Raw genomic sequence first — 13,585 nt, 5'->3', positions numbered from 1 at the left:
GAATGTCTGTTCTTTTCTGTTCATCTGTGGCTAGACTGAATCACGATCGTTAAATGCGAGGCTGCTCAGCCAGGTCTGTTTCTGTCTGTTCCCACCTGGAATAAATTGCATAAATTTGCACAGCATTGTCTTGGCATAGGATCCTGAAGTATGTCTTAATTTTGTGGTGGCTGTATTGAAAATTGCCTCTTGAATGAAGTCTGTCTGTATCCCTCTCATTTGTCTGCATATTGTATCCGAGGCCTATTTTTTTTCCCTTTCCTGTATTAACCCAGGTACCATGTTGTGCTGCTGTCATGCTTGTCTGCATTTTGTGAAGAAAACAGTTTTTATCAGTGTTTTTTCCTAGCACGACACTTTTTTTACTCCTGTCAATTTTATTACTGTCAATTTGAATTTAAGCGGATTATTTGAGCCTCGTAATTTTGTAATCCCTAGACAAGATATGCAGAGTGGTAAGTGTTCTTGAAGGAAAGTAGCATCACTTGAATTTTGACTTCAACTGTGTCAGCTGTGTGTAAGTGACCTCATGTTAGTCATTTTAAAGAGTTTGCGCTATGTGGTGCAGTCAGACATGAAGCGACGATACTACTTCTGCTTGCAGCTAGTGTTTCTCTAATTTACCTAGAGCCAGGTGGACCTTACATGAAATAAAATAATAATTTGAAAAGACTCAAGTCTGGGGTCCTGAGTACGTAGCTCAGACCCAAAGAAGCCAAATTTCTCTTCCTCTTTTCTTCCTCTTGTGCTGTTGAGATTTGGTAACATGGCAACGATGGATGGTTTTCATCTCATTGACAATATGGTTTAGGTAATCAACCAAGAAGATAAAAGTAATTAATAATCATGTGGGAGCATTCACAAAGTGCCAGTCACTAAAAAGTATTCCAGCGCGGGATTTTTTTTTCTTATTTTATTATTATTTTAGCTCAAGAGGAAAAAAATTAGTGCATGTAAAATATGTACTAATTACTCTTTGCTGCCATGTGTAGGACTGAATGCAATTCTAAGGTTTCACTATGGTGTTGCAGTGTTTCAGGTGAATTTCCATGGTCAGCAGTGTCAAATGATTGCCTATATATTTCTAATTCATTTAAACGGGATGGCTAATACTAGTGGGCCTTCATTTATTTTTAAGGTATCTACACATTTATTGCATCAAGGGGAAATGTGAGGTGTGTTTGGAGAGATGCTGTAACAAGCTACTGAATGAACAACCCAGGTGACAGAGGTACCTTCAGATATATGGTATTAGGCATTTTCCTGCTAGTTCTCTTGGTACTTCCCCATCTCTAATTAATTAATGCTTAATTAGCACATCACCTTGGCTGTTTTAAATGATGAAAGCAATACATAGAGGGAGAGAATACCCATTTAGAGGTTACTCTCACCCACAGGTACTCCCTTATAACGAGCCAGACGTATCGCCCTAGCTTTTTGAGTCCTGTGCCTTGTTACGGGACGTACTGCTGTGGCCTGGCTGTGAAATACATGTACTGGCCTGCACCAGTCACCAAGTGCTTTTTTGATTTTTAAGGTCAGATATCTGTGTTTAATAATAATAAAAACCTGAGGTCTGACTAGATAACTTCAAGCTGCCATGGCAATTAGTTTTCAGCCTGAGGCCTGCTGGACATGATCCAGTGATAGTATAATCCCTGGGATTTGGGCTTCTTACTGCTATCTAACACGAAGTGTGGATGCTGCTAGGCTGTCTCTGCCCTTCTTCCACCCCGCTCCGCAACTGGTAGGTTTCTTGCCCTTTCGTGATACAAAAGCACAGTGTTCAAGCAAGTAGGATATTTTTTTCACCATTTTCCATTTGCTAAGGTAGTGAGCACCCCTGTATTACAGGGCGGTTCTGCTTTGAGATCGGCTGTGCCCGCTCTTTGCCGTGGGGCTGCTGGTGCAGTTGCGTGTGCTGGCTGGGACGTTCTCCAGCTTCCCCCCGGAGATACCAGAAGTCCTGTTTTAGGAAAGAAGTGGCATGCAGAGCTGCCGTGGTAATTTGAGTATGACTAAGGATGTTTTAAAAATCATTAAAAATAATTGCGGCTTTGGAAAATTAGACTGCAGCATGCCCGGAGGAATGACCTGTGGGGGAGTGACAAAAGCCACCAGTGTTGGACAGACCAGAGAGAGGAAGGGAGGAGAGGAGATAGGAAAAGCAGTGCTGATGTTTCTGGAGGGTCATCACACTCGAATGTGCGCTGGTTTGTGAAGAGCAAATTTAGGGAAAACTGTCCCCTTTCCCCTTGCTGCATCCATAGCCACCTCGGAGGGACTGCAAAATGTGCTCCCAAGCGACGGGTGGTATCCTAGGGTATGCAGCAGAATACAGAATACTAAATGGTCCTGCATCTGTTTCAAGGTACTTTTTTTTTTTTTTTTTTTTTTTTAAATGGGAAGCAGGCGTGTTGGCAGGATCACTGCCATTTTGTCAGAGCTGGGAATTTTTGTTGGTTGCAATGCAAATGCAACACTTGCTTCTCTGCCTGAGCAGTCCTGTAATTTAATGAGAAAAATCCCCTATTTTATTTTATTTTTATGGTAAGAATTGATATATAGCCTAAATGTGATATGTGCATGCTTCTCCCCTATGTTCTGTTGTTGTTCCTAAACCCCTCTTAGGGTGTGAGCTTAAGCCACGATGGAAAAACTGCTGACCAGTTGAATAGGTGAAACAGTTCATCAGCTCATTTGAAAGTATGCGCCCGTTTGGTATTTCAAAAAGTCCTGGCTCTTTACAGAAACTCCAGCAGCCTGCATTATTATTTATTTAGTTAATTAGTGTAGTTTTTTTAAAGACAGCCCTCAAGTGACAGGCTCTTTCTGCCTAGGTGTGCTTGAAGCCTGAGCTGGTCTGGGTTGTCAACCCGAAATTAGTAACGCTTCTGCACCTCTGCACTTCTCACAGCAGCACGGTTGAAAGGGGGGGCAGGAAAAATGGGAGCATCAGGGAATAAAGTAAGCTTAAAAAAAAAATCTACAAAACAGAACACCTAGAGAGAGAGGGAGGAGGAAGAACAAAGAAGGAAGAAAGAACAGCTAGAAAAAAAATGTGAAACCTGAAGCCTAGAAGGACTTTGGGCCAGGAACAGTTAGCAAAGAGAACACAGAAAAGCATCTATTCTCTGTTCTCGCTCTCCTTATTGCTGGGGGGGTGGCGGGCGCTAACTTCTTTTTTTGCTTGTTCTAAAGATAGACTAAAAGGCAAAGCTGCTTATTTTGTTTTTACTAGATCTTTAAGTCATTACTGTAGCAATAAAAGTGCCCTTTAATTGCTGCATCATAATTGTAGGTATTTGTTTCTTACACTGCTTAAGGTCACATAAAAATGAATAGAGGTAAAAATAGGTTTGTGTTAAGTGCCTCAATTTTGAAACCCTGTTTTCTGCTAGCTATCTGCAGAGACAGTACTTTCCCTTTAGTTTCCTGGTTTGACTGTTCAGTAGATATATTTTTTTAATTACCAAATTGGATTTTAGCAGGTGTAGTCAGTTGATGCATTATGGGTATAAGAGATTAGTGTTTAATCCTTCTTTTTATTACTGTGTAGATTGGTATACTCGGGAAAAGTATTAAAGGCGCGCTGCGTAGTCCAAAGTACAGAAATGACATTTATTACAGAGTTTTCTTTCAGCTAGCATCATTTAGGAAAAAAGCTGGCACGGAACTCTGCAGGGGCCTATAGGCTCATCTATACTAAAACCGCCTTAAACAATACAGAGCGGAGGGAAAGAAACCTTTTTGTGTTTTAAAACAAAAGCAGTTGTTGAAATGTAAGTACTTCCCCTTCTCGAAGATGCTTACTCTCTTTTTCGGCATTTTATTTTTTCTAAAATAAAGACAAAAGGGGCGTCAAAGCGCAGAAGATCTTTGTGTCAGTGAGTGGTAGAGGCAAGGACTGAAAAGGATCAGTGAATCAGATATAATTTGGACTCTGTTTGAGATACCAGTCCTGTGTTTTGCTGATGGCTGGTATTCCCGTTCTGAAAAGCTGCAGAGGCATTTCTGTCGAATAGAAAGAACATTATCCCCATTTTCATTCTGGCATGCCTGTTACGACTTTGTTCTGTAAACAAAGAGGATTATGGGAACTGGAAACTAGATGGCATTTTATTAAAGAACCGTGCGAGTTGTTCGCTGTGAATGCAAGAATCGGACAGTCTGGTGATAGCTACCTGTGAAAGAAAATACTTTAAAATTAGACCTTAGTGTTTGAGTTAGTAGGGTTTATGAGGAGGCAGTCAGTCCTCTAATGTAGGGCAGAGTATGTGCTGGGCTTTAATATTCCCCATTTTCACCTGCAACAAAATACTTGGGGAAAAAAAAAAATCTCAAAATGCAATTGTACAAATGAAGAATGAAAAATATATGCTGCAGAAATAGGGAGAGGGAGGTCTATGTCTGCTGACCTGCTGTTGTGTAGGCTGCCAGATTGCTTTCAAAGTATGTTATTTTAGGGAATGTGCATACTCGTCTATCTAGAACTAGCTGCGTGGGGAGTTAGGCAGGAAAGAGAAATGCATTGAATAAGCATTAGTTGCAGTTATTAGCACAAATTATTTTTACCAGTGTATCATACAATTTTCCATACAACTTTATAGCTTTTCTGCAGTAGACTACTCACTTAGCATCTCAAATTCCACAGAGTAAAGTCATATATTAGTACTAGGTTTTAGCTAATGCCTGCTGCAGATCACTCTGGAACTGCTTTCAGTTAATGAAATAAGTGTACAGTATGAATTAAACCATAACTCTTGCAAATCACTTTTCCTTTTAATTATTGTTTTCCTAACCAAATAGACAAATGATTAAGCAAACAGCACAGCATGGAAATGTGGAAGTTTCTGCTAAGAGTCAGATCATGAGACACCTGAAGTTGGTAAACAGCTTGAACATACCTCCAGGTTTACCTCAGTTGAAACTTTTTGGTGTGACTGTGGGTTTTTTTCTCCCTCCTCTTGCGAGCTTCATGGCCTGGCTTTCACTTGGCACTGGGTTGTAAACCTTGTGAAGTCAAGTGAAAATAGGAGTTAGAAGCAAGTGGCCACATTTGGCCCTTAGTAAGTGGCAAAACTCCAGTTGGTTTCGGGCAACCCGCTGAAGGTAGCCTTCTGCTCGGCGTCGGCTGGGGCGGTGGGATGCAGTGCTCAGTACAGGGGTGGAGGTTTTCAAAAGCAATTACTGAATTAGCAGGCTTGCTTTTCAGAAAGTGGTAAGCAGCTGCCTTTTGACAGCCAGGCTTTCTTTTAAAGCGTTGCAGGTTGGTTACTCCAAAAAGGCTCAAAATGAGTAGCGCTTTGAGATTTTTTTGGATGGTCTGAAGTACAGGATAAACTACAGTGCATGAATAGAAAAGTAGAAAAGAAAAGGGGATTAAGAAAAAAGACTAGACAAACCCATTAGAAACAACACTGCTGTACTGAAGTATCTCTAAAGGCTATAATGACGAATTACACAGGTAGGAAAATGCCGTTGTCTAAAATAACCTGATTATATTCTGTATTTATTTTTCATCCGCAATTTCTGTAGCTACTTTTCTCAGCTTACAGGTGAGAAGACATCTTCCTGGCTGCTGTAGAGCACCCATGTATCAAAAAATAAAAAATTAAGTAATGTTTTTAAGCTGGTCTCAGGGAGTTCTAAAATCGGACCCACTTTAAAAGTGCTGCTGGTAATGGAAAAGGCAAGTTAGAATCTAGTTCATTTCTTTGTGATTATAACAGTCCACCATGATGTCAAAACCCCACTTCTCTGGAAGGTTACTTATAATTGTAGTAAAGGGTGTCTCATGGGCGTTTCACATGCCACTCTAACAAGCCATGAGCTGAAATACGAGCATGTGCGCTGTGTTAGTAGGGCTAACAGATCACCTTACGGATACAGAAATAACCAGTCTGAATAAATTACTGATTTATAAAGTAGTTAATTTTTTTTAATGTGTTTTAGTGTGGTTTTCAACAGTTTCTCTCTCTGAAGAAAGTAGGAAGACTTGTTAAATACAGTGGTGTGGGGGAAGGTAGTGTTCAGATATTAAGTATGCAGATAGCTAGACAGTTCAAGCAGAATGTTTCCATATAATTTCTCATTCTGTCAAAGGTAAAAGTGGTATCTGGCAGGTAGTTGTATGTAAGCTACTCTGTTACTCTATTTATTTTATCTGCTGCAGAGCGATCCTGAGTGGATTAAATATACCTGGGGTTTCCATTTTATGATGCACACTCTTAACTGTATTGCTGGAGTGCATATGTTGTTAGCACTTGGAATTTGTCAGGACTTCCATAACGTCCTCTAAGTGTGTCTTAGCCTTGAGGTTGATGCTTAGGCATTGAGAGTAGATTTCAAGAGGAGTAATACTGTTCCAGCAAATTTACAGATGGAAATACACTTTTTTGTTTGTTTGTGTGCATGTGGATGTTATCTAGAAGCTAATTGGATATTTTTAAAGTGCAGAAATCCAGATGGCAAACTCAACACAACTTTCTTGGGAGCAAAGCATGTAATTAAAACTCTGTGTTAATATTCTATATTGTAAATTAATATTGTCACGAAAAATTGATGTTGTTAATATAGCCCGTTATACCATTCTGTGCTCAGTCTTTGGGTCAAGTAATTCAAGTAATTGCCTAACAAAAAAAGCAGAAGCAGCTTGTCAAAGAGCGCAAACCAACATGAGTAGCTGAAAAAGGGGTTTTATTGTCTGAGAAACAGTTCTAGATAATTGAAGATTACTAGTCAGGTATGTGAGGTTAGGCATGTATTTTACAGAGACTACGAATCATTCATCTTGTTAGACCTGAGTATGAGTGGTGTAGCTCTCTAGTGCACTTTAAATGAATTTGCATGTTTAGTTCTTAACGTTTTGTGCACTACACATGTATGCATATGTTGTAATTACTTTCATGCAAGAGTGTTAAATTGCAGATTTTCATTTTAGAATGTTGTAGTCACAGAGGTTCTCTCTTATTCTTTTTTAATAGATTACGCTTATCTTGGTTTTAGGACAAGAAAAGACTCAATTAGGAGAATAATGGTCTTTTGTCTTAGGGTCTAGTGTTTAATAATAATCATATGCTAATACTAAATACAATTTTTCTTCTGTTTAAAACCCAAGTTTTTGTAAATCCTTGTGCGCAGCCTTACTTTGAGCATGGGAACTAATTGCATTTACTCCCATGCATCAAAACTGGTGTGCATATTATTGTTCTGATAGGACCAAAGGTACTCTCTTTAAAACCAAAATAGTTAAATTTCAGATTATGATTGAATACTTCCTAGTGCTTTCAAATATATACTTAGAAATCTTTTAAAAAGCAGATACTTTTCAAAGGGTGCAGAAGATACTCAAAAGAGAAATATTAAAAAATTGGCAAGTTGTTTTTACAGATTGTGAAATACTCGTATCTGATCATTTACGTGGAGAGTGTTATTAAAAAGCAGTAAAATAAGATACTTGATTACTCCTTCTGTTGCATATAAAGCGACTAGATGCTGTATAGTATCTTGTTAACCCTTTTTAAAATTAAAGGAATCCATACAATTGATCAGTGAACAGAAAATTACTTTTGGAAAGCATGCCTCCCTCCTATGTGGTTTTTAGAAAGAATATGGTTGGCATGAACAGCCACTATTCTCAGTGGAAAAAAAAAAAATTCCTGTCACAGTTTTGCAAAAATCTTTGCCTAAAAACCTACAGTCAGAAAAATTGCTCTTTGTTCATACCAGTTGAACGCTGAAAAATAAAGCAAAGTGATCTAAAACAAATTTACAAGGCTGATAACCATGCAGCTGGGGGGAGAGTAGCCACTGCATAAGCTGTACTCTGTCAAGGTAATTTAATTATGGTTGGTTATACTTGAGTGTAATTTGTTAATGTGCGCTCTTTGCAAAGGGAGAATAATTCTCACAAAGCATTGATAACTTCATACATTTTTACTGGGGTACTGTCAAAGGAAAGGGATTTTAATTGAATTTCATAATAAACAGTTGCCTGAAGGAAGAATATCAATGAAGTGGCTAGCAGGGTGGGGTTTTGGGGGGCTTCTTTGGCTACTGGAGTCTATGTGTAAGAAGATGGGGGGAAAGAAATGCTCTTCTTTATGAATATGAATGTATAAAAAAATTAATACGTTACTGTGCAAGAGTGGGGAAATTTTTTTTTATAAAATATTGTTGCGATATCTTAATCTTTTGGACCACAATGACTGTAACGCTCGTTTCAAATTTCACCTTTTTGAAAAACAGTAATGATCAAAGTTTAGATTAATATTCATTCTCTTTCCCAATACCTACTTTTCAGAAGTAAGTCTGAGAAGAGCCAGAGGTGAATCTGGCTCGTTCTTCATCCTTTGGTCAAGACATTCTTTTGAAGAGCAGATTTAGAGAGCAGCTGTAGCCGAGATGAGAGGTCAGCAGAGGCGCAGAGCTATGGTGTATATCGCTGGCTGGTTTTTTCCTTAGTCTCTCAATGTGAACTGTTTCTAACTGAGAGTTTTGTTTGTGAACAGAGATGATCCTTGGAGGAGGCCCAACTTTCCCCATGACTGGGGTATGGGTGGCCTGTGCCTCTGAACCCAAGTATGAGCGGTGCTGTTTGGTAGTCCCGTCATTAAGTTATTAAATCATCAGATGTAGTGACTTTTGAGTAAACTCTTCTTGGACAGCTCTTTATTTTTGTGCTAAACAATACAGAATATCCAGCTCTGACAGTTGGCTAATCAGAATTACAGAATTAGGACTGTGGTAATGATTCCTGGGTACTGGTATAGTTGCTTTAACTGGTAGTTTTACATCCTTGGCTTAGAATTGTGCGTTTTTGCAGTTGGCTGTTCCATTGCAGTATACCGTCACAGTAAGCTGACTCAAGCCACGAAGCTCGGTGTTGAAAAGAGCGGGAGATCAGCTGGGCCTTCTGCCTGTCAATTTTCTCTTCTCCATGTGAACAGCAAACCAGAGGTTCTGTGACCTTCTCCAAATCTTGCAGACCTGTAGTCTGTAGATCCATAGGAAAGGAAGTCAGTAGTACTTTTAGGAAAGGAAGTCAGTCAGTAGTACTTTTAGGAAAGGAAGTCAGTCAGTAGTACTTTTAGGAAAGGAAGTCAGTAGTACTTTTTAGGAAAGGAAGTCAGTAGTACTTTTTAGGAAAGGAAGTCAGTAGTACTTTTTAGGAAAGGAAGTCAGTAGTACTTTATGGAGCAGGTAGGATGGACTTGAGCAATAGCGATTGCCTAGAGAGTAATATATATGAAAAGTTATGCAAGAAGATGAGTATTTATTAGCATTTCAGTGAAGCACTCTCACTGCTAATGAGGAAGCCCTGAGGCAACATCTACAAGGAGGGCCACAGGAGGAGTCCTAGTACTGAGGCTTCAGCCTTTTACGGAGGCAGATTTGTTCTTCCTGGGTTCAGTGCTTTGTGGGACATGACATGCTCTTCCTGAGGCGAGGCTGGCGTTTCATGGAGGGGGACCTTCAAACTCTGCGAGCCACCTGGAAAGAGCAGTATCCCTGCCCAGCCCAGCAAGATCAGTATTAAGAAGGTTGGTGTTTTATCAGGAGGAGTGTTGTGCTTTGTCTCATTTTTGTACATGATGGACCCTTTCAGAGAAGGATTTTGTACAGTCTTTTCTGTCAGGAGAGGGCAAAGGGAGGATTCTGGATAACTGAAAGGGTGCAGTAAGGAAACAAATTTTATATGTCATCTGAACATTAGCTCGGTCCTTGAAGTTCAAATACAAAAAAGTATGATTCTTCTTCTCAGTACCTTCCTGGAAACAGTGCATTACAGAAGAAAGCATATGATGCATGACATTTAGTAGTGATTTTTCTTGAGAGGGACCTTTAGGTTTTGAAGCTAAATAGTTTGTGCATGGTTTAGCACAGTATAAAAAGCCCAATAACTGAAATGAGGCATAAAGCCTCACTTCATCTTCATCTTCAGTGTGTGCATTTCAGCACAACCTTCATAATGATGTTTTGCACTTCTATTGCCCATACAATCAAAATATTTCATAATGCTTTGGAAACATTAAAGAACAATCATTGGTTATAAAAGCACACTTTCATTTTTTACCTACTATTTTTTGCAGTAACCCAGAAGATAAGTGGAAGTGAAAGCAATTGGGTAAAGAAAGCAGCAACCTGTTACCAGTTCTGTTTTGTGCACTTCACATCATTATCTATACAATCAGTTTTACTGACTTCTTGTTCCAATGTGCATCTTTCAGACAGGACAAAAAGGAAGGAGAGGGGGAATTAAACAAGAATGGGTAACTCCTCAGTAGATGAATGGACATGTATGGTATATGAAATAGCTTAAAAAAAAAAAAAAAGTGAAGCCTTTAACTTAGATTTTCTCTGTAAGTATTTACTGCTGCCTCTGTCTTGTAGATGAGGGATGAGGAAACTTGGGCCCAGAGCTCGTAAGTGACCTCCGTGAGATGATGCAGCTCAATTGCAGGCTGAGCTGGGCATAAAAGTTAATCTCTTAACAGACTTCTGGGTTTCTGCCTTACCCCCGTTGGCAGAGAAGGCGCTGGAAGCACAGTTGTGTTTGCAATTATGGTTGCAGCATAATTAAATTTGTTGAGTGTTTTTAAAGAATTGACTGGATCTTTGTGAAGCTTGAAGTGCAAATGCCTGCAGCTGTTCCACGGGAAACTGACTGAAATGTGGTGTAGGACGTGGAGGGAAATGGTTTTCTTGCTGGGGGTGGGGTGGGGTGGGGGTGTCTTTGGCAGGGAGGCAGTCTATCTAGGGTTAAAAATGCTGCCTAGTAGTTCACAGAAGGATATCGCTGTTATGCGGACTGACCCCTAAAGTACAAGTCTTAACTCATAATTGCATGCGATAATACCAGCAACAAGTTAAGTCTTCCTGCTTTTGAGTATTTGTTGTTAATGCATTTTATGTCACGCCGAGTTCAAGTGGGCTGCTTTTTCATTTTTTTTGTTCTTCATTTTGTGTCTGTTTTACAGTGAGGTTTCAAAGCTGTGATGGAAACAAAAAAATACACTTTGGAAGCAGTGAGCCAGAAGATTTCAGAGTAGGTGAAGATGGTGTGGTCTATGCAGAGCGAAGCTTTCAACTTTCAGCAGAGCCCACAGAGTTCATCGTGTCTGCTCAAGACAAGGAAACCCAGGAAGAATGGCAAATGAGAGTGAAGCTAACCCCTGAACCAGCTTTCGCAGGGGCTTTGGAAAAGGTAAAAGAACAACTAAACGCAGCCTGTACAAATGCATCTCCACAAACAGGTCTAAATATAGGGATTTGATTCTCTCTGTCACGTACCTCTCCATGAGGCATTTTATTAATGGACAACTAGTGCATGCAAAGCTGGAGCCTCAGGAAGAACATTTTTATAGCCTGTTATTCTGTAGCTTTGCTAAGGCATGGAAAGGCATGCCTGTTTAAGCATATAGGATTCATTTATGTTTGAGCTTTTTGTTTGTATAGTTTGAGATTTATACCTGAATTTAAGTCGGACATGGTCATTTCTTTATTTTAAATTGCTTGAAAGTATTACAGCATTTATTCAAGCGGTTAAATACAACCACAAAATAAACAAATTTGTGCTGGAATGCATCAGTCACGTTTATTAGATGGGAGCTGTAGATTTACAGCAGTAGTAGGAAAGCATTTCTGGCAGGGAATATTGGCTTTGTCTTGTCCCTTCATAATCAAATGGAGATTGTAAATTATTCATGATTCCAGCACTACTTGCTAAGGAAGATAGTCTCCCTCTGCTGGAAGCTGCCATAGGATAAACCATGTGCTGTAACAAAAGTCAAACCTAGCAATATACAAATAACAATGCATTTACTTTAGGAAAACAGTATTAGGTCTACTACCTTTTTCTGTTATATTACTTGCTGCCTGCTGTTTCTTACCTTCTTTTACAAAGTGCTTAGTTTAGAAATAAAGAACAAAATTTATTCATAGGTTAACATACCTGTAATAGGTACACATTAAAGATTTAAGCATAATGTCAAAATAGACAGTGTGGTTATGCGAGACATTTTTCCCGAGAGCACACTGGAGACCAAAGCTGTGTAATCCTCAGTTTTTTGTTTGCTTACTTGATGATTGTTTTACATCTTCTAAGGCATGTTTTTAACAATGGAAATGTTGTCATTTTGTCCGTAAAAGTCTAGTAAAAGAACAGATCCTTAGGTGTGCCAGAGCATACCCTGTTCTTTCCAAAGATACAGTTCAGGCATCCTTGCCATCAGCAGAATGTAGGGTAGTGGAATCCGGCCTTCAGTTGGGCATCTGTTTTTACTCTGTGGCATATTTGATTAGATTTTTTTTTTAAGTTTTTCTCTTAAAAGATTTGGAAAAAGTTTTTTCTTGCCTTGTCTCCACCCTTAAGCAAACTAGCATGGCTACACGTGTGCTGGCATCCAAAGGCTGAAATGAGTGCAGATATAGAAGGGAATAGGAAGGGAGTGTTGACACCCAGCAGAGATTAATGCCCCATGTGTAAAGTGGGTCATCTACTGCATCCATCATGGCTGACATAGGTTTAAAATAATTACAGCATTAATTCTGTGGGATTTAATAGGGTCATAAATATTTGAGACATTCCTTACCAGTATGTATTAAACTTCTCTTGGAACTCAAATTATATTTTAGCACACCCAGATCTAAATTTAATGTACAGTAGCACATTACCTGAACTGAAGCTCTGGCTAATGAGAAATACATAAAGGCACAATATTAAATTCTGCAAAATATTAACTACTTTTCAGAAAGTGCAGAATAGTTTACACAGCAGTGCCATGTTATAAATGGTTTATAATTCCATTTCTCCTCCAACTTGAATAAGGAAGAAAGAAAAGGAGTTCTTAAAATTTTGCGGTGCAGTTGTAAATAATATTTGTTATTTTCATACTGCATGGTGAATGCAGACAAAACAGTTCTATGAACACAGAGGAAAGACAGCCTTTCAGTCAATTAAGTAATTGTATCTGAACTATTTTATAATGTCTACTAGTAATTCTCCTTCTAACATGTGCTTAATTTTATCTTGTACCTGGGAAAGGACCAAAGGAAAATTGAAGACATCATATTTCCATGGCAACAGTACAAGCACAGCAGCCCTCTGAAGAGGCAGAAGAGAGACTGGGTTATTCCTCCAATCAACCTACCAGAAAATTCCAGAGGACCTTTTCCTCAGGAATTAGTTAGGGTAAGGAAGTTAATAGAAGTGTGGTTTCAGTGTCCCTCAGAGAGCTCTTGAAGAGATTTTGTGTGAATGATGGCTTGTTTATAGTCCAAACGTTTATCAGTCTTTGGGGCTCGTTTATGTTGCTGCCTCTGTGCATATTGGGCTGGGCTGCATTTACTAGGTTTTTTTAAGTTGTCCGTATGCTCCTGTACTGGTGGAGGGTGACCTTGGTTCTGGTGGTAAGTGCTGTGATAACTTACTTAAGTGGTTAAGGAGGATTTCTGCCAGTTCAGGGATTCTCCAGTCTTGTGCACTGGAGTTCTCCACCTGGGGAAGGGTGTTTGGGGCTGAGGGGGAGGAGGAGTGCACCAGGAGGAAAGGGGATGTGGCGGGGTGAAGACACTGGCTGCT

General features: G+C 39.4%; 1 protein-coding gene across 1 annotated transcript in view; it reads left to right on the top strand.

The window, feature by feature from the left end:
• The first annotated feature begins 3,337 nt into the window (after positions 1–3,337).
• The window catches only part of CDH2 (cadherin 2), a 46,061-nt gene continuing 35,813 nt past the window's right edge, over positions 3,338–13,585 (top strand). The window contains exons 1-3 of the mRNA XM_075705058.1: positions 3,338–3,416; positions 10,983–11,209; positions 13,049–13,195. Coding sequence (XP_075561173.1) covers positions 3,338–3,416; positions 10,983–11,209; positions 13,049–13,195 — 453 coding nt within the window. The remainder of the gene's footprint in view (positions 3,417–10,982; positions 11,210–13,048; positions 13,196–13,585) is intronic.

This window comes from Pelecanus crispus, chromosome 2 (genome assembly GCF_030463565.1).
Source record: "Pelecanus crispus isolate bPelCri1 chromosome 2, bPelCri1.pri, whole genome shotgun sequence".
Lineage (NCBI taxonomy): Eukaryota > Metazoa > Chordata > Aves > Pelecaniformes > Pelecanidae > Pelecanus > Pelecanus crispus.
The sequence above is the reverse complement of the archived record's forward strand: the minus strand, read 5'-3'. Positions and strand labels throughout refer to the sequence as shown.